Source organism: Phocoena phocoena, chromosome 8, assembly GCF_963924675.1.
Source record: "Phocoena phocoena chromosome 8, mPhoPho1.1, whole genome shotgun sequence".
In the NCBI taxonomy this organism is placed as follows: domain Eukaryota; kingdom Metazoa; phylum Chordata; class Mammalia; order Artiodactyla; family Phocoenidae; genus Phocoena; species Phocoena phocoena.
In genome coordinates, this window is record NC_089226.1 from 106,652,531 (window position 1) to 106,671,692 (window position 19,162).

Sequence of the window (19,162 nt, forward strand, 5' to 3'; positions counted from 1 at the left end):
GGGTGATCTCAAACTGCAGCCAACATTTCAGCATCAAGAACCGAGTAGCTTTGCAGCTTTTTTGCTCTGGGTGGTCATTATGTCCAGCACTCCAGTTCTACATTGAATGATGGTTGGAAGGGTTTGCCCCAACAGGGTCCCTGAGCTGCTGGCCAGTTCCTTGTCTCACCCACAGACCGTGAGAATGAGAGAGAGAAGTGCTTTTGTGATGTTCCTGAAGCCGTCGCCTTTTTTTTTTTTTTTTTTTTATAACAAATGCCTTTCTTTTTCCTCAAAACCTCTCATTCAAATCGGCAGTCATGTTTGCAGCCTGAATTCTCACAAACCTCTGGGGGTGCTTTGGTTATTTTTTTAACGGAGGTTCTTTATATGACATGGGACAAGCACAGAGCCCCGGGGCCCTTGTCCACCTCTCACTGAGGCTGGAAAGTCAGGTCTTGAAGGGATGGGGAACAATTGTGGGACACTCTTCCCGGATCCCGGTGTTCTGTGTCACATCTGCACCCTCGGCCTCTGGGAGTGACCAGAGCGAACCCCTGCATCGATCTTTTCTTGTCATTGTGTCCCATGGACAGAGTTTGCTGGTACACAGTGGCTGGGGGTCCCAATTATCAAAAGTCCCCTCCTGGGGGGGCAAAGTGGGTACAGCAAAAGCCCCTCTCGGGCCCCAGTTCCCGTAACAGAGCAAAAAGCCCAGCCCGGTCCTCCTGCAGCCAGAAAGCGGGTGCACTTCCCTGAGCTCAGAGTCTGAGAGGGACCGAGGGCGCAGAGAAAATAACCACAAAAGCGTGAGTCCTCACCCCAAATGAGGAGACTGGCCTTGTAACTTAACACATCAGAACGCATGTCCCGAGCACGTTGCCTTCAGCGCGGCCGCCCTGTGGCCCTGAACCAAGGGCTCCAACAGCCCCCCATGGGCTGCGTCCCCTCTCCTAAAGGGAGAGCCGTGGTCGCCGCTGCTCTGAAGCCCCCAGGTCCCCATGGTGAGCCACCACGACCCGTGTGCAGCATCCTCGCCCCCTGACAGTCCACCCCACGGCTTTACGGTGGCCCCTCGTAGCGTGAACGTGGATGGGATTTCATTCCTTCCTAAGGAAAAAGGGGCTCAGTGGCCCATGTCACATCCACTTAAGTCAGGGGCTCGACCAAGCCCGAGTGCCGGGCCTGGGCAGCCATGCCAGATTCCCGGTCACTGACCCGAGCTCTTCGATCACAAGAGCGACAAAGATCGGGGTTCATTTCTGCCAGCCTCTGATGGTGACGCCAGGCCCGGAATGCCTCCGTGGGGCCACACCCTCTCTTGATTTTCCCCTCCATTTCCCTGGCTCCCAACTTTGTGGTTTTAATTATTCCCCCAGCTATGGCACCGAATTTGTTTAGGAAAGAAAAGATCCACCCCTTCGTTGACGCGTTAGGGTTCTGAGCGTGGCTTCCTTCACGGTGGCGTAAAATGCTCAGGGTCACCCTCGCCTTTACATAAGATGCACCGGCTGAATTACGGCCGCCGTCTGGTGAGAGGGGCCCCCTGGAGCCCACCGAGCTTCCAGGCTGGAGTTTTCATTTCCATTACCTTTGTGGCAGCCTTTCTTTTAGAATGTGGGTCTCTGCCGTCTCTGATGGGTTTAAGATGCCCAGAGCCTGAATCAGCCCCAGCAGCCGGCACAGCCAGGGATGCGCTGGCTGCCCAGGGGGCCGATGGGAGCCTGGGTGGCGGTCTCACCCCACGGTGCTCTCTTGTTTCCTCCACCCGCCCCAGAAGCGCCGGCACCTTCCAGAGGAGCCAGCAAACAAATGGAGGCAGAGGGTTAAGACAGCCATGGCGGGGGTGAAACTGGTACATGTCACGTCGGGCCGTCGCGAGGCTTGAGTGTTTGCAGATGACCGAAGTCCACTGTGTTTTCCTCAACCGACTCTGACTGCTGTATTATCCTTTTAACATTCACACGCACGTTGCTTTGCCTTCCTTCGGCACCCACGGGCTGTGACGTGTGTTGAGGTGTCTCTGCATGGCTGTGGTGGGTTTGTGGGGGGAGCTCGGCTGTCTCTGGAGCTTGTGAAACGTGCCTGTCACAGCTGCCTGCCAGTGGTCCCTGGTCTCATTAACACGCATGCCACCTGCCCTGGAATGCGTGGCCTCGGGTGTCATGCCTGCCAGCATTCTTTGACCTCGTCCGTGCATTTTTCCCATTCAAAATCCACCCCATTTTTGAAACATCCCAGGTTAGCAACAAGCGTCCACTTCAGGTCCCTCCAGACCCTGCTGTCCCTGTGCCAGAGCCTTCGGACCACGTGTCCCCGCTCTCCGCCGTCGCTACGTGGCGGGCAGCCTTTGAACTTAGAGCGCTGGTGGCTTGTTTCAACTTGCTCTGCAAAGGAAAATTACTCTTATGGTCTGGGTGGCGAAGGAAAACAGCTTAGATCTTCTGGCCTTGGAAAGGAGACCTTCAGCCACGAAAAGGAGTCCAGGCTTCTCCCAGACGGGGGTCTGATCATCTAATTTAGAAAAGCCTCTGGCACCATCACGCCCCGTACACAGAGGACTCACTTTTTCAGACAACTATTATTTCTATCATTTCCTAGCATCGTTTCATCGGGAATAAGGCCCCGGATGCCAGATGTTTGCATTCGCTCATCATCATCTTTTTTTAACCGTGTTTCTGTTGTCCAAGTTGTTCACGCCCATACATACGTGCACACACGCATCTTCCCACTGGGATGGTCCCCACTGCTGACCCAGCCCTGTTCGTGTTGCAGACAGACAAGGTGAAGCTGACCTGGAAAGACCGGTTCCCAGCCTACTTCACCAACTTGGTCTCCATCATCTTCATGGTGAGCTCTGGGAGGTAAAGGAGGGAGGTGTACCAAGGTGTGCGGTGCTCACCTGGATGGGGCCAGCCATCCTCGTGGCAGTTGTGTTCATCCCAGGCTAGGCAGGGTGGTGGGGGGATTCCACCAGCCCCCTAAACTGGGGAGGGGCCAGGGTTCTGCAGTGACCCCCCAGGGGGCTTCCCAAGTCCTAGGCCCCGTGCGGTGGTTTCCTTTCGTCCCTGACACCCATCTTTCATTCTGAGAGTGACACGTATAAGTAACTAGTCATTCAAACCTAGGAGTTCACAGGTATTATTTAAGACAAAACGGAGGGCTTTTAAAGAAAACCAGTAAGTGAAGAACACACAGGACAAAAATCAGGACGATGCCACGCAGGTGACAGAGGGCCGGTGACGCCAGGTTCATCCGGCCGCTGCTGATTTGAATGAATTGCCAACTCTGTGGCCGGCTCTATTAGGGGATTTTAATCCCCAGTTAATTGGGCTGCATCCCTGGAAGGCCTCAGGCCCATGCTAGCCATGCTTTCATTCCCCCCACAGTGGGTCAGGGCCACCTGTGGTCACTGTAGCGATGACCTTGCTATCAAGGTCATCCGCATGGCTGCTGTGGACCAAGGGCTGGGCTGTGCCCAGTGGCCTGAGGGCCTCACAGCTGCCTGTCCCCCTCCTGCTGCTGAGGAAACGGAGGCCAGAGGTCTCACCCCCTCCCCAGACCAGAGGCCAGGCAGACAATCTGCCCTGAGACACCCCCCGCCCTTCCGTATGAACTTGGAGACACACAGGTGGGCTTGCCTTGGTTTTCCACTGGGGGTGGCATCTGAGGCCCCCTAACCTGAATAGTTGGAAGCAGAGGGAGGACTCCGTTTCCCCTAACACTCTCTCACACGGCAAGAAGGACCTCTCTGATGTAAAGAGATGTGTGGTGGGGACCCCCAAGACCACGGGTTGGGAGCCACTGGGGGGTGGGGGGAGGGCCGTTGGGCTGTCAGGATGAGTGGGTGGCAGTGGGCCCAGCCGTGTTTTGAGGATCCTGGAGCACACTCCCCAAATAGCACAGGAGTGCTGGCGGGGTAACGTAGGATGACGTGGTCCCTGCCTGGAGCATCCACGGGGCTCACCCGACGGTGGACGGGGTGCGGGAAATAGAAGACTCAGGCAGCAAGGTTCAGCCCCTCCTGGCAGAGAAGCAGCAATGTCAGCACGGAAGGTCCAGCGAGGGGGCGACAGGAGGTGGGAGGCTGTGGGCCCTTCTGCGCCACAGCAAGTTCGGGCAAGAGCCCTCGTGTTACGGGTCACTTCCTTGAATAGTCTCCAGGCGGTTTCGAGTTTCTCTCGTAATAAGGATCAAGATGGTGGGCAGTGGAGGGCTGGTCTGGCACCTCCGTCAGGTTTCTCTGGCCTTCTGCACACCTGTCCTGTGCCTGTGTCCCTCTTGGTCACAACATGGCTGCCCCACCTCCAATATCACCTCCACTTTCCAGGCAGGAGGAAGGGGAAGGAGACAGAGGCCAGCGGAGGCTGCCCCTCTTTGAATGTGCTTTCCCAGAAGGCCTGCCCACACCTCTGCTTGCATCTGGCCCCCCCGTCTGCAGAGGGGCGGGGAAATGGGCACATTGTCACTGCCGCAAAGGTGGGACAGTGGGTTAGGGAACTAGCTGGCCCTTGAGGTCCTGGGGACCCCATCACAGATGAATCGGTTTTGTCCTGCACTCGGGAGCTTCCTTCCCCGAACAAATAGCAGTCAAGCACCTACAAGGTGCCCCCGTGCTCCTGACCCTGGAGATGCTGGTATGAACACAGTGGCCAAACCCTGGCCCTCACAGCCCTTACCTTCCAGAGGGGGCATTGCACCCAGGAGGGGACACAGCTATAGGGCTTGTCATGGGGGTGCACCGGCCCTCTGACAGGGAAAGGCCGGTGCACCCCCATGACACCTTGCTGAGTCACCCTGCAGGCCTGGTGCCCCGTCTGCACCTCCATGCACAGGCAGGAGGGACGTCCCAGAGCCCAGGGCGGTGCCTTCCCCTGGGAGGGGCCTCTTGGCAGGAGCGAGGGATTTTCCCAGGAAAGCCTGCATTCCAGGAGCTGGGAGCTGGCGGGGAGAGGTACCCACACCTCACCACAGGGCGCCCCCACTTCATCAGGACGTTCCCCGGGCGTGTGTGGTCACCGTTCAGTCGCCCGCAGATATGGACAGCTACAGAGTTACTGGCCCGAAATTTACAATAAGAGCTTCCTGGGAGATGCCCGTCGCTGTGGCCTCCCTCTGGGGTGAAGCAGCCATAGCCCTTCCAAGCTGCAATCAGAGGCACACAGCATGGCTCAGTGCCCCTCCAGGGCTGTCCTGGGAGCCTCGAGGGGCCGTTCTGTCAGGGGTGGGCCGCCCTGCACAGCCTCAGCGGGAGTGACATGCCCAGGACCCTGGACACACAGAGGGTGTAGTGCAGTCGGGCTCGGGTGACAGCCCTGCACAACTGCCCTCCATTCAGTGTCCCCTCAGGACTGGGATTTGCAGGCATCCTCACCGTTCGGACAGGACAGAGTGAGGACAAGGTCTTCCAGGGCGAGTCAGGGCCTTGGGGGATAAGGAAGACGAGCCCAGGCAGACACACGGCTCCACACAGAACAGACTTGTCAGCCTAGCCTAGCCCGGCCTCTCAAGCGACCGCCAGTCCAAGTTTTAGGGAATGTTCTGGTCCCACAGTGGTTTGGGCAAGATGAGGGTCTCGTTCCCAGGGACAAGCCGAAGGGTGTGGGTGGCTCCTGGCGAGGTTGGGAGAAGGGACCCCATCCATCTGTCCCAGCCAGGCCTGCAGCGTTGCCAGTGGGACCAGACCATCCCACGCCCCACCCACCTCTTGCAATAGCATGGAGAACGTCACTGCTTCCACTCAGGGTCATCCAGGCTTGGGGGAAGCCCCCCCTGTAGTCAGCCTGCCGTCACACAAGCCAGGCAGCTTCTGGGGTTGCAGCGACCCTAAGTCGTGTCGGGGACAGTGGGCAAGACGTCACGATGCCCCATAGCGAGTGGCAGAACCTTGCCGTCCAAGCTTGGTAGGCACACCTGGAAAAATCCCAGTTCACGTGCTGGGTGACCTGGCCTGGTGGCGCAACCTCTCTGAACATGTCTCCTCTTCTACGAAACAGAACCTAGCCACTCATTCATCTGTGAAGTGAGCACCCATAAAGCCCATGGCATTTGGTGGGTGACAAGAAACACCCATCTTGGTTTTGCAGTGGAACTACTCCTGGGTGGGGGGACAGCTGGGCCCAGGGAGCCGGGGTAGGTTCCGATGGGCCCAAGGGGACCCAGCCAAGAGCATCCCCTCCTCCCTCCACAGATCGCAGTGACCTTCGCCATCGTCCTCGGCGTCATCATCTACAGAATCTCTACGGCCGCCGCCTTAGCCATGAACTCCTCCCCCTCCGTGCGGTCCAACATCCGGGTCACTGTCACGGCCACGGCGGTCATCATCAACTTGGTGGTCATCATCCTCCTGGACGAGGTGTACGGCTGCATAGCCAGGTGGCTCACCAAGATCGGTGAGTGCCCTGGCCGAGCCCTGGAGCCAGGCGGCCCCAGGTCGCCTCCCTCCGGCTGTGGGGCCTTGGGCTGGTCACTCACCCTCTCTGAGCCTCACTGCTGTGACAGCTGAGGGAAGTGGTCAGCCTGGCCCGGGGCAGTGGCTCAGCGGCGCATGTCTCACTCCTTCTAGAGGTTCCAAAGACGGAGAAGAGCTTCGAGGAGAGGCTGATCTTCAAGGCTTTCCTGCTGAAGTTCGTGAATTCCTACACCCCCATCTTTTACGTGGCGTTCTTCAAAGGCCGGTAGGGGCTTCTTCGGTGACTGAAACACACTGCTTTCCCACAGTCCAGTAGAAGGCTCCCCTCCCTCATCTCTCTTCAGGTGGGAGGCACCTGGGCCCAGGGCAGAGCAGTCAGTGTGGCTCCCACTGCCACCGAGTTTGGGGGGAGAGGCCTGGCTCCCGCTGGGCCCCCAGGGAGCAGGGTCCCCTGGGAAGCAGGGACCCTAGACGTTGGGGACGCCAGGCAGCAGGGACCCTGGGAAGCAGGAACCCTAGACATCGGGGAGCCCAGGGAATAAGGACCCTGGGAAGCAGGGACCCCAGGGAACAGGGACCCCAAGCAGCAGGGACCCGGGAAGCAGGGACCCTAGACATTGAGGACCTCAGGGAACAGAACCCTGGGAAGCAGGGATCCCAGGCAGCAAGCTCCAGGGGTTCCCACAGTGCGGGGGATGAGGGCTGCAGGAGAAGATATAGGAAGGGCAGCCGCTGGTGTTCCAGGCTGGTGGGGGGGGTGAACCCCATGCCCTGACCCTCTGGAGCCGTCCTGGGTTTATCGGGGCCTGTGGCCCACCCACCAAGACTCCCCACCACCCCTCCGCCTAGAGGCTGGCAGGGCTGATCCCAGAACCCCTTCCGAAGTCACCTTCCTTGGCATGATGTGATTTATAAGTACCACTCCACCCTGGGGTCCTGGAGCTGGGCCGAGGTGCCCAGGCCCCGCTGAGAACACCCACATCGGAGCAGGCTCTCAGAGGCCCCCTACTCCCTCATCCCACAGGAGGCTGAGAGGAGGCCTCAGGGACCACCCGCACCCCAGCCGGTCCACAGCCTCCAGCGTGGTTCCGTGACCCTGCCACGGCGGGTGGCGCCCTCTGCCCTTAGGCTGCTGTACCTTCTTCCCTTCCTGGGCTCCTCCCCTCTATCTGCCCTTCAGCCTCTTGGTTTCCCGCTGAAGCTGTGTTTTCTTACCCACCTGTTGGTTTAGGAATCACATGAGCGTTCGACCGCCAGAAAACCCCTGTGGCTGATTCTTAGTCGGTGACGTGGGCGGAGGGAAAAGCCTGTGAGACACGGGAGGCTCTGACCTGGGGAATCATGACACGGCCCAGTCCCCACCTGGGGGTCCCCCCGAGCCCGCTCTCCCCTCTCTGAATGACCCCCAATTGTTGCAGGTTTGTTGGACGCCCAGGCGACTACGTGTACATTTTCCGTTCTTTCCGGATGGAAGAGGTAACGAGATCGTACACGCTGCTCCGCTTTCTTGGTTCCGTCCTCACAGCAAACCTGACGGTTCCCTGCCCTGAGAGACCCCTGCTCTGTTCTCCAGCTGCAGGGATGGGGCTTCGATCTCCTTTGGAGATCTCCATATAGGATTTCGATCTCCATATAGGATTACCCTAAAAGGAGAACATCTCTTCAGGGTCATGGAAGCCAAAAAGTTACACCCGCTTTTTTTTTTTTTTTTTTTTTCTTTTTCTGTAAGACCTTGAATGTTTTTCTCTTTGGTTAAGATGAATTAGTGAGGAAAAAACAGGACTCAGCTATGCTTCTTTTACTTTAACATTGAAATGCCCACCTCTCTCCCCGCCCAGCGGAATGCTGGTGACCTTGGGCTTCTGCTCAGCGATTCCGGCCACTCCAGGTCTGGTGAGTCGTCCAGCTGCCTTCTGCCGCTGAGTCCTGGCCCCCAGACTTGCTCCGTCAGCTCCGTCAGACCAAGCCAGGCTTCAGGTCTCAGGGAAACCAGTCCAAATTTCCAACTTCCAGAATAGTTCAGCATATCGGGAAAGAAGGCTCTTTTTTTATCAGGGTCTTCTTGATAAAGATTCTGTGAAACAGGGTGGGGAGGATTGGGGTGGGCATCAGGTACAGGGTCATCTGGCTGCCTGGGGCACAGTCTAGAAGTTCAACCACCTAAATGCCGGCCCCTGAACATCCCAAGACATAGGCCTCATCCGCAGTAAGGGATGTTTGCGAGAAGCCCACGACGTGCTCCCCCGCCATACAACACGTCATTTACATGGATGACACCCTGTTAAGCTCTTTAATGATTGGAGAAGTTGAGGAAATGCTTTGTGGAGTAGAATAAAGCGGAGGACGTCTTTTTTTTTTTTTAATGAGATTGATGGCTGTCCCAGATAAATTCTTTGGTAATGGTATATAAAGTTTTGCTCAGGACTCAGAGAGGAGTGAGCTGTGCCCCAGAGTGTCACCCAGTGTCCCTTGAGTTCCCTTCACTTGGACAAGTTAAGCTTCTGACGGCCTGCCCGGCCCCCGGTACAAACCCACAGGGCATTAGGCTCCCTCACCCCGCGGCTGCCCAGCTGCACGGCCCTAGCCTGCGTGGCCCTGCGGCAGGAGCAGCCCTGAGACCCAGCCCCGCCGCTGCCTGCTCCCTGGCAGTGTGCTCCACTCTGAGCCTTGCTGCAGCCCCGAGAGCCTGTTGGCCAGGTTGTACTAGCTTCCCGGAGCTGCTGTAACAAGATACCGCAGACCAGGTCGCTTAAAACAGCAGAGATTTATTCTCTTATGGGTCCAGAGGCCAGAAGTCCAAACTCAAGGTGTCCGCAGGGCTACGCTCGCTCCGAAGGTTCTAGGGAGGGTTCCTCCAGGCCTCTCTCCCAGCTCTGGCGGCCGCGGGCGATCCTTGGCCTCACCCTGCTCATCGATGGGCCTCTCCAATCTCTGCCTCGTCTTCACGGGGCCTCCTCCCCTCAGTGTGCCTGTGTGTTTCCTCCTCTTATCAGGACACCGGCAATCGGAGCAGGGTCCACCCTATGCCAGCGTGACCTCATCTTAACTCGGTCACATCTGCAAAGACCCTATTTCCAAATAAGGTTCCATTCCAAGGTTCCGGGGGCTCGATGTGGAGCCCGTCGCGAGGAGGGCCGACCCCCGTCGCTGGGAGCTGGGGCCGTCTCTCCCGATAGGCAGGGCGGGGCGGGGCTGACGCCGTTCTCTGTGCGCAGTGCGCCCCGGGGGGCTGCCTGATGGAGCTGTGTATCCAGCTAAGCATCATCATGCTGGGGAAGCAGCTGATCCAGAACAACCTGTTTGAGATCGGCATCCCGTGAGTAGCGTCGGCTTCAGGTCACGGCGGAGCAAGGGGGAGATCGGGGCCTCGGGGCGCTCGGGAGGCTCTTGCGGTAGTCTGGGTGACAGGTGATGCAGGGCCTGGACCAGGCTGGGGGCACCGGAAACAGGGAGGTGGTGAGGACACGGGAGGAAGACGGGCAGTAGCCACCCCTAGGGGACGAGGCCAGGGACGAGGCCAGGACGACCCCTGCTCCCAACTGGCTGAGGACGCAGGGTACCCACAGGCGGCCCCAAACCCACGTGCCAGCCTCCGTGGTCCAAGGCAGTCACGTCTGCTTGGGGATGGACAGACCCCTGACACCTGAGGGGCCCTCCCTGGCCTCCGTTTCCTCATGTCACAAACAGAGCAGTGAGGCTTGCCCCCTGCCCCTGGGGAAAACGGCCAAGGAAATCATCAACAGAGGGGTCATCACCAAGATGTTCGTTCAGGATTGAGAACGCTCGATGGCTCAGAGAATTGGAAAAACAGCTTGGAGGTGCCAGACCCCCGAGCCCACCTTCCTGGAAACCTAACCGAGGTGACGTCATGTGTCTTTCAGGAAAATGAAGAAGTTCATCCGTTATCTGAGGCTGAAGCACCAGAGCCCCTCTGACCACGACGAGTACGTAAAGAAGAAGCAGCGGTACGAGGTGGATTACACGCTGGAACCCTTCGCGGGCCTCACCCCGGAGTACATGGAGATGAGTGAGTGACGGGAGAATCCTGTCCTGGGAGACGGGGCAGGACGGAAAAGGGCCAGCTGGCCGCCTGGGGCTCGCTGCGGTCCCTGCACGGAGCGGGACACACCCAGGACTCAGCCATGTCACCTGCAGCTGGGCCGCTGGATGGGAGGATGCCCAGAGGCGGCACATGACTCCCAGGAGTGGGGCGAGAGAGAGAGGGGACAGGCCAGGTGTGGCCTGCGCGGCAGCCACCTGGAGCCTCCCTGACCCCACCTCCGACCTCTCCCTCCACTTGGGCCACGCTGGCCTCCTTGCTGTTACCCAAACTCACAGAGGTCACTCCTGCCGAGGGGCCTTTGCGCTGGCTGTGCCCTGCCCGGAACGCTTTCCCCTGGTATGAGCGTCACTCCCTCTCTCCCTTCCTCCAGGGCTCTGCTCAGAATGTCCCCCACCAGAGGGGTCTTCCCCACCACAGGGTTTAAAAGGCGCAGCCCCTCCCCCTGCTCTCTGGTTCTCACCACAGCTGATATCTTTAGTCCCCAACCCTTTCTCATTCCTCCACCATCTGCCTCTCCTGTAGAATCAAAGCTCCATGAAAGCAGGTCTTTTGTCTTCACTGCTGTACCCCCTGCCCCTAGCACAGGTCCAGCTATACAGTGGGTGCTCAATATGTGCTCCCTGAATGAATGGATGAGTGAAAGCTGAGACTCACGCAGAGGGGTCCCTGTGTCGTGCCCCCTAACCACCATGGACAGCTTATCTTAAATGCTGGGGGACTTCGCTGGCGGTCCAGTGGTTAAGACTCTGGGCTTCCACAGCCGGGGCCCCAGGTTTGATCCCTGGCCGGGGAACTAAGATCCCTCAAGCCTCGCAGTGCAGAAAAAAAAAAAAAAAGTTAATGCTGGTTCCCGGGCCCAATCCTGGTCTTCGCGGAGTGGGACCCGGGACTCTGCGTTTCAACAGGCACCTGGGCAAACCAGCCAGGGACTGGTCTGCAGGGTGGGCTGCTCAGGGGTGGGGTGGCCTTGGGTTTCAGGAGCAGTTCTGTTTAATTGTACCGCGGGCGCCTCCCTCCCTGTTGGCAGAGTTGGTCCCAGTAAGTCACTCCCAGCTTCCCGGACGCCGGTGCCATAACACTCTGAGACTTAAGACAAGGAGATGGTGTGGTGTCTGGGTGACATCCTCTGTTTTGTCCCGGAATCAAATCCAGGCTGAACCGGAGGCGGACGGGCAGCTCCCCGCCCTGTGGGTGCCGCCTCCCCAGGCCTGCCCTCTGCCCGGCTGTTTATGTTCATCGTGGGGCCTGGGAGGAGGGTCTCCACTGCCTGACCCCGTGGGCGGATGGACACCGAGAACAGCAGCCTATGATCTGCTGAGAGACTGCAGTCGGTCATTTCCCCAGATTTTCATTTTTTTTTTAAGTTTACTATTATTTATTTATTTTTTTTGGCTACGTTGGGTCTTCGTTGCTGCGCGCAGGCTTTCTCTAGTTGCAGCGAGCGGGTGCTTCTCTTGTTGTGGAACACCGGCTCCAGACGTGCGGGCTTCAGTAGTTGCAGCGCGTGGGCTTAGTAGTTGTGGCGCACGGGCTTAGCTGCTCTGCGGCATGTGGGATCTTCCCGGACCAGGGCTCGAACCCATGTCCCCTGCATTGGCAGGCGGATTCTTAACCGCTGTGCCACCAGGGAAGTCCCCAGATTTTAACTTTTATGGTGGCTGGAGAGCCCTGGGTCCTCTGGGGTTTAGTGAAATGAAATTCCTGGGGGAGGCCCCTCCTGCCCACCCAAGGAGCAGCCACCCTGTGCCTGGCAGTCTCCTCCAGGCCGACTCGGGCTGGGATGGGGTAGGTGGAAGAAAAGGCCCGGTGGGCGTGACCCACCCGTGCCTCCTGCTGCCCTCCCCACTGCTGTCCCTGCAAGGGGAGGCAGTGTCACTCGGGAGTCGGGGAACCCGCAGCCTCGGGGCTCAGCAGCCCCCTGGCCCCGACGCCGAGCTTATCCAGTGGCCTCCATCCCGTCCATCATCTCCAGAGCCTTCAGGCGAGGCCAGCATCCGCAGAAGCATCCCGCGGAGCCCCCGTGGGGCACGTGAGGGGCCAGGGACGTGGCTCTGGGATGAGGGATCACACAGAGCCTCCACGCACCCCGCCGCGCTAACAATGGTCACGCTCAGCCCGCTGGGCCCGGGGCCGCGTTCTGCCGGCTTCCCTGTTTCCCACCTGGCACCGAGCGCCCTTGGGCGACGTCCGGCTGTGCAGTTCCTGAGCCAGCTCCCTCCACTCACTTCCATTCAGCACCCTCTCCCCGACCTGCCCCGCCGGCCCACGATGAGCAGAAGGAGGGACAGTGAGGGAGGGAGGCAGAGGGGCGAGATTGTCCAGACAGTGGGCGGCGGTCCCCGACCGGCTCCCCGGGGCCCGACGGAGGGGGGCGCTGGGGGCTGTTGGAGACGCAGTGATGCTCGCGGGCCCGCCAGGTCCTAGGAAGCACTAGGGCACCGTCCCAGCCCGCACCCGGGGTGACTGAGGCTGGGCCTTTGTGCTCACGGGTACCTTTTCCCCGTTAACTGGTGATTTTTTAAGATCAGACATATGATAAGTGAGTACACGGCCTTTATTCAAGAGACAAGACTCAGGTCCAGAGCAAAACTTGGAACCTTGCCCACAGCTCCCTCCCGGCCTGGGCGTGTCCGAGATCCCCTCTTACACATGGGAGGCAGGGCCCCGTCCGACCCGGGGGCGTGGGGCGGGGGTCCTGCCATCCCGGAGCAGGGACAGTGCACGCTGACCGCCGCCCCCTCCTCTCTGCAGTCATCCAGTTCGGCTTTGTCACCCTGTTCGTTGCGTCCTTCCCGCTGGCGCCACTCTTTGCGTTGCTGAACAACATCATTGAGATACGCCTGGACGCCAAGAAGTTCATCACCGAGCTCCGAAGACCCGTGGCCGTCAGAGCCAAGGACATCGGTGAGTGCCCTGGGCACTGGGGTTAGAGGACATACTGGGCTCGGGGAACGGATGCTGCTCCCCGGAAGCCAGAGGCAGAGCTAGCAAAGTGGGGTCCCGGGCTCCTCACTGTGCCTGCCCTGGGGACAGGGTCAGAGATGGGGCGGGGGGTGAGGATGCAGGGCCTCCAGGCCCCTCTCCACCCCACCCCGAGCTGCTAACTCCTGAGATGTGTGGGCCGCGGAGAACACTTGGGAAAGAGCTCGTGTCTCGGATATCAGAGCTGCTCCCCGGTGTGCTGCTCCAGGAGGCCCACAAGGTACATTCCCTCTGATGGCCCTCAGCACCCCTGCCCCTCCCCGGCTGTCTGCGTGGCCCCAGAGCACAGAGCCAGACCAGCTAATAGCAGCTGCTCAGCAGTGCCTTCCTACAGAGTGTATCGTTTAGTCATTTAACGTTCACAGAAGAGTAAAGGAAGGAGGGAGCCCCCTCCCAGCAATGAAAGAAGAGCATCGTGTCACCTGCCTGTCGGGTCAGGGCCGAGAGCAGCCTGGGCTTTTTAACCCCGAGTCGCTAAGGGGCTCCTCATCCGTGTGGAAGAGGGGCTTGGGGTTGGGGGACGTTTAACACCAGCATAAGGACTAACTTTCGAATAGTCAAAGGTGTTGAAAGTGGAACCGACATCCTTGTGGAGTGGTGAGCTCCCCGTCACCAGAGGCATTTAAGCATATGTGGGTGCCCGTCTGTCCAGGAGTGGGGGGATCTAGCAGGCAGGGCTCAGAGCCCCATGCACGCCTTGGCCACAGCTGGCCCGCACCAGCAAGGACGATGCTCGTCGTATCTTAAAGGGAATCAGCTTAATCCGGGACCCAATTTTCAGGGTGAAAACAAAAAAGTCTTTATTGGGATTTTATCTTGAAATGAGATGGAAAATTACAAAATATATTCGTTTTATCTCCTATTGAACACAATTTTAGTTACAACAGCACCTGTGCTAGTTCTGTGCTGGTTCCTAGAACAAACAAGATTGAATTGTGTGTTAGGGATGTTATCTGTCATTTTACCAAAATAAGGTTTGCACACCAGCGAGATAGATCTTTGGGTTGGACTTTTTTTTTTTTAAATAAATTTATTTATTTTTATTTATTTTTTGCTACGTTGGGTCTTCGTTGCTGCGCACGGGCTTTCTCTAGGTGCAGCGAGCGGGGGCTACTCTTCGTTGCGGTGCATGGGTCTCTCATCGTGGTGGCTTTTCTCGTTGCAGAGCACGGGCTCTAGGTGCGCAGGCTCAGTAGTTGTGGCACATGGGCCCTAGAGCGCAGGCTCAGTAGTTGTGGCGCACGGGCTTAGTTGCTCCGCGGCATGTGGGATCTTCCCGGACCGGGGCTCAAACCCGTGTGCCCTGCATTGGCAGGCGGATCCTTAACCACTGCGCCACCAGGGAAGTCTGGGTTGGGCCTTTGTAGCCCAAATATAATCTTGCAAAAATGCAAGATTATGCTTCATCACTCCTTCCAAAACGTTCTCTCGCCCTTGGCATCGGGTCGCCCTTGTTGAAAACGCCCCGAGGCCATTGCATCCCCAGCCAGGGGCTCCTCGGCCCGTGCTGGGCCCCATGGTGCGGCCCTCACCCACTGATGATGCCAGGCCCACTGATTCTCCACCATCCACCCCCGCCCCCCGAGAAGCCTGGAGTCTGGCTTTACGCGGTGCAGCCTCTCAGGTTGAACCGGATGAAATTACCATTTTCACGATTCAGACGTGCTCAGATATCGGTGATTTCACCTGGTTCCCATTTGTGCTCTGGGCTCCGTGATGTGACCTGCCGGCCCCAGGCTTAGAGAGGGTCCAGGCACGCTCGCTGTTCCACCAGGAGGGACGTCTAAGCCCAGCTGCAGTACAGAGGTCATCGCCCTGTGTTTTGACACTTTAATCTCTCCTTCCTATCTGGACGACCCAGACAATCAGCAAAGACCCGGCAAACAGATGTCCTCCCTCCTAGACTTCGTTTATGATTTTAAAAGATTTTAAGGCCCCAGAACTCACTGGCCCTGTGAAGTCCCTTCTGGCCCCCAGGGTCCCTGATTCTGCCTCATCTGTGGCCTTGGAGCGAGCCTTCGCCCCTCGCACCACACCCCTACGTAGCCGGGAGGGCCGTGGCCACAGGGCCGGGGGGGTTTGCTGCTGCACTGAGACAGAGCCCGGCTCACGTTCCCATGAATGGCCGGAGAGTAAACGTTTTTGTCTCTGTGGACTGAGGTGATGTGCAGAATTCTCACCGAAAGGCTAAGTTTCTCACGCTTTTTTCACTCACACTTGAAAATGCAAGAGCTATTCTTTGCTCGTGGGTCATCCAACAACACCAGCCATGCACTGATTTGGGCCACAGGCCGGGTTTGCAAATCCCCGCCTCGAGATCAAGGTGACGTGGAACCCAGGGCTCTCGGAAGCGTACCCCGCCCAGCTCTGAGGACGACCCCCGAGAGCTGTGCCTGGCATTGGACTTTCTCTGGGGCTTTCAGCTGTCGAGTCCCCCCAGGATCCTCGTGAGGAAGCGGGGGCAAATCCTCAGTCCCATTTTCCAGATGGGGAGACTGAGGCCAGGTGGTTAGCGGAGCTGAGCTGGAAGCGGAGCGCTCAAGCCCTCGGCCCCTCCCGGCACACCTCCATGAGCTACACGCCTGAGGCCTGCATGGGGCAGATGGTCATCCCGCCAGGCACTCCCTGGACAGTCCTTGGGAATTCTGAGCCCGGGCCCAGTGGCCGTGAAGAAAAGAGCGTCGCCTCCCGCCACTTGTCGCTTACAAAGGCCCGATTCTCAGGCGCCCGGAGGCCCCAGGCGTGTCCACGGTGGCCAGAGTTTGCTTTGGCATCTGTGCCTGGCAGAGCCATGGCCATGTCCTGTAGCAGCACCCAGAGCCTGCAGCCCCCCAGGGTGGAAGGGAGCACCAGGGCGCCACGCTGCCACCGGCCCTCCGCAACCCTGGTGGGTGTTGTCGTTCCCACCACGAGCAGGGCTTGGATCACATCCTCAGGGTTTCTGATCGCGGCTCCTCGATTATTCCCAGTCCTTACGGACTGGCTGCTCCCTTCCTGGTTCCTGCCTGGTCAGCTGGAGCATAATCTGGGTTTGTTTATGGCCTCCTCCACGGTAACCTTTCCTTGAAGAGGCTTTTGTATTCCTCCTGTGATCCGTGCAGGGCCCTGAGGGGACAGAGGGCCCCAGTGGCCCCCATGACCTGCACCCACGGCGCCAGGGGTGTCTGGAGGAAGCTCTGCCACAAAGCGCAGGCGCCGCGACCGCCCTGCTTGGCCCTGGGGGGGGGGGGGGGGGCGTGGCGAGTGGCTGCAGTGACCCAGCCGCGTGCGCACGTGGGAACCGGCTCCAGCACCGCAGTCCCTGCTGGTCTGGACCTTTGACTCCCAGCATGCTTCCTGCCCTCATCCTCATTCTTCAGAGCCTGCCGAGTGAGGAACTCTGCCTGAGCTCAGCTCCCGGGTGCTGAGAGTCGACAGGCGCGTCTAAACACCTCCCTGACGTGCGCTTGGAAACGGGGCTTAGCGTCTCCTGGGACAGCAGTGATGCCTTGAAGAAGGCCGATGGAAATGAGGCATCTCCCCCCGCGAGATTTTCATAAGCGAAGCCAAGATTTGTCCCAGACAGCATCAGCCCCTTGTACCTCGAGGTCGTCAGAGCAACGATTCTTATCCTGGAGTGCAGAATGTGTGTCGGAATAGCTTGGAGGGTCAAGGCTGCAGAAGAGGCTCATCCTGCGGGCCGGAGCGGCGTCCGGGTTCTGCACTTTTGCAACAGGAGCCCACGGTTCTGGGGTGGGGATCGCACAGAGGACCGTCGGCCCGGACATAAAGGCACTGCAGGACCTGGAAGCCCGGCTCAGCCCCGGGCCGTGGAAAGCCCTCGCTGGCCCACCCGTCTCCCACCTCGGCAGCCCCGTTTTCTGTTGTCACCTGTCTCAGCCCGTTGGGCTGCTGCCTGGGCCGCCGCAGACTCGTTTCCTCCTGCTGTGCTCAGGAGCCGCCCCCCCCCCCCGAGGCAGCCCCCTGCCCGGAAACCTCAACTTGCCCGGCTCATCGGCACCCCGGCCCCCCACTCGGAGTTTTCAAGCTCAGAGCCCTCGGGGCCAGGCGGGGCCGCAAGAAGGAGTGGACGAAACATATACAGCAGGCGTGCTTGTTCCCGTGAAACACCCAACCCTCGGGGTTTTTTTGTCTCCCCACTTTAGTCAGGTGTGGGTTTGGTTAAATGTCTCTCTAAGCGACTGGTGGTGATAAAGGGAGTTGCCTTGGTACAGAGAGACCTGCAGTGCATTGTGTGGCCTGAAGGAGGCACCACTGCCAGCCACGGCCAACTGTTGTCATGGAGATGCCAGCCCGATGCTGACCCAGAGCTGAGGCTCCTTTAGAAGTAGCAAGTTTCGCTTTTTAAAAATACGTCATCCCAGTCTGTGAACATCCATCAACATTTTTTTTTTCTATTTGCATTGTATCTTTCTTTTTAACATCTTTATTGGAGTATAATTGCTTTACAATGGTGTGTTAGTTTCTGCTTTATAACAAAGTGAATCAGTTATACATACACATATGTTCCCATATCTCTTCCCTCTTGCGTCTCCCTCCCTCCCACCCTCCAGATCCCACCCCTCCAGGTGGTCACAAAGCACCGAGCTGATCTCCCTGTGCTATATAGCTGCTTCCCACTAGCTATCTATTTTACGTTTGGTAGTGTATATATGTCCATGCCACTCTCTCACTTTGTCACAGCTTACCCTTCCCCCTCCCCATATCCTCAAGTCCATTCTCTAGTAGGTCTGTGTCTTTATTCCCATCTTACCCCTAGGTTCCTCATGACCCTTTTTTTTTTCCCGTAGATTCCATATATATGTGTCAGCATACGGTATTTGTTTTTCTCTTTCTGACTTACTTCACTCTGTATGACAGACTCTAGGTCCATCCACCTCACTACAAATAACTCAATTTCGTTTCTTTTTATGGCTGAGTAATATTCCATTGTATATATGTGCCACATCTTCTTTATCCATTCATCCGAGGATGGACACTTCCATATCCTGCCTTCCATATCCTGGCTATTGTAAATAGAGCTGCAATGAACATTGTGGTACATGACTCTTTTTGAATTATGGTTTTCTCAGGGTATATGCCCGGTAGTGGGATTGCTGGGTCGTATGGTAGTTCTATTTTTTAGTTTGTTTTGTTTTATTTTATTTTGTTTTGCGGTACGCGGGCCTCTCACTGTCGTGGCCTCTCCCGTTGCGGAGCACAGGCTCCGGCGGCCATGGCTCACGGGCCCAGCCGCTCCGCGGCACGCGGGATCCTCCTGGACCGGGGCACGAACCCGTGTCCCCTGCATCGGCAGGCGGACTCTCAACCACTGCGCCACCAGGGAAGCCCTATTTTTAGTTTTTTAAGGAACCTCCATACTGTTCTCCATAGTGGCTGTATCAACTTACATTCCCACCAGCATTTTTTAAGTAGCGGGCAAGCTCGAGGAGACACCCACGCACCTGGATGTGGCAACCTCTGCTCGGGCACGAAGCCTAGTTGGAAGGGCTTTCTACGTTCATACAGTCACTCAGCCAACACTTAGCCAACAGCACCCAGCCCCACGTGCCAGGCTGCGTGCTAGACCCAGGAGGGATGAAGGATGTGCTCCCCGGGAGCATGGAGTCTCCAGAAGGGCTCCCAGCCCCCGAGGCGGCCAGCCGTGAGGGTGGGCCCTGCACAGCGCTGACTTTGTACAGATGCGTCGTCCGAGGAGCTGCCTCTCGCTCACTTGCACCTCGAGT

The 19,162-nt window shown here is 58.2% G+C and overlaps 1 protein-coding gene across 1 annotated transcript in view; it reads left to right on the forward strand.

The window, feature by feature from the left end:
* ANO1 (anoctamin 1) overlaps nucleotides 1-19,162 on the forward strand; it is a 158,944-nt gene that overhangs the window by 129,413 nt on the left and 10,369 nt on the right. Inside the window, exons 16-23 of the mRNA XM_065883194.1 lie at nucleotides 1,757-1,834; nucleotides 2,755-2,829; nucleotides 6,170-6,371; nucleotides 6,545-6,656; nucleotides 7,810-7,867; nucleotides 9,607-9,707; nucleotides 10,273-10,418; nucleotides 13,206-13,358. Coding sequence (XP_065739266.1) covers nucleotides 1,757-1,834; nucleotides 2,755-2,829; nucleotides 6,170-6,371; nucleotides 6,545-6,656; nucleotides 7,810-7,867; nucleotides 9,607-9,707; nucleotides 10,273-10,418; nucleotides 13,206-13,358 — 925 coding nt within the window. The remainder of the gene's footprint in view (nucleotides 1-1,756; nucleotides 1,835-2,754; nucleotides 2,830-6,169; nucleotides 6,372-6,544; nucleotides 6,657-7,809; nucleotides 7,868-9,606; nucleotides 9,708-10,272; nucleotides 10,419-13,205; nucleotides 13,359-19,162) is intronic.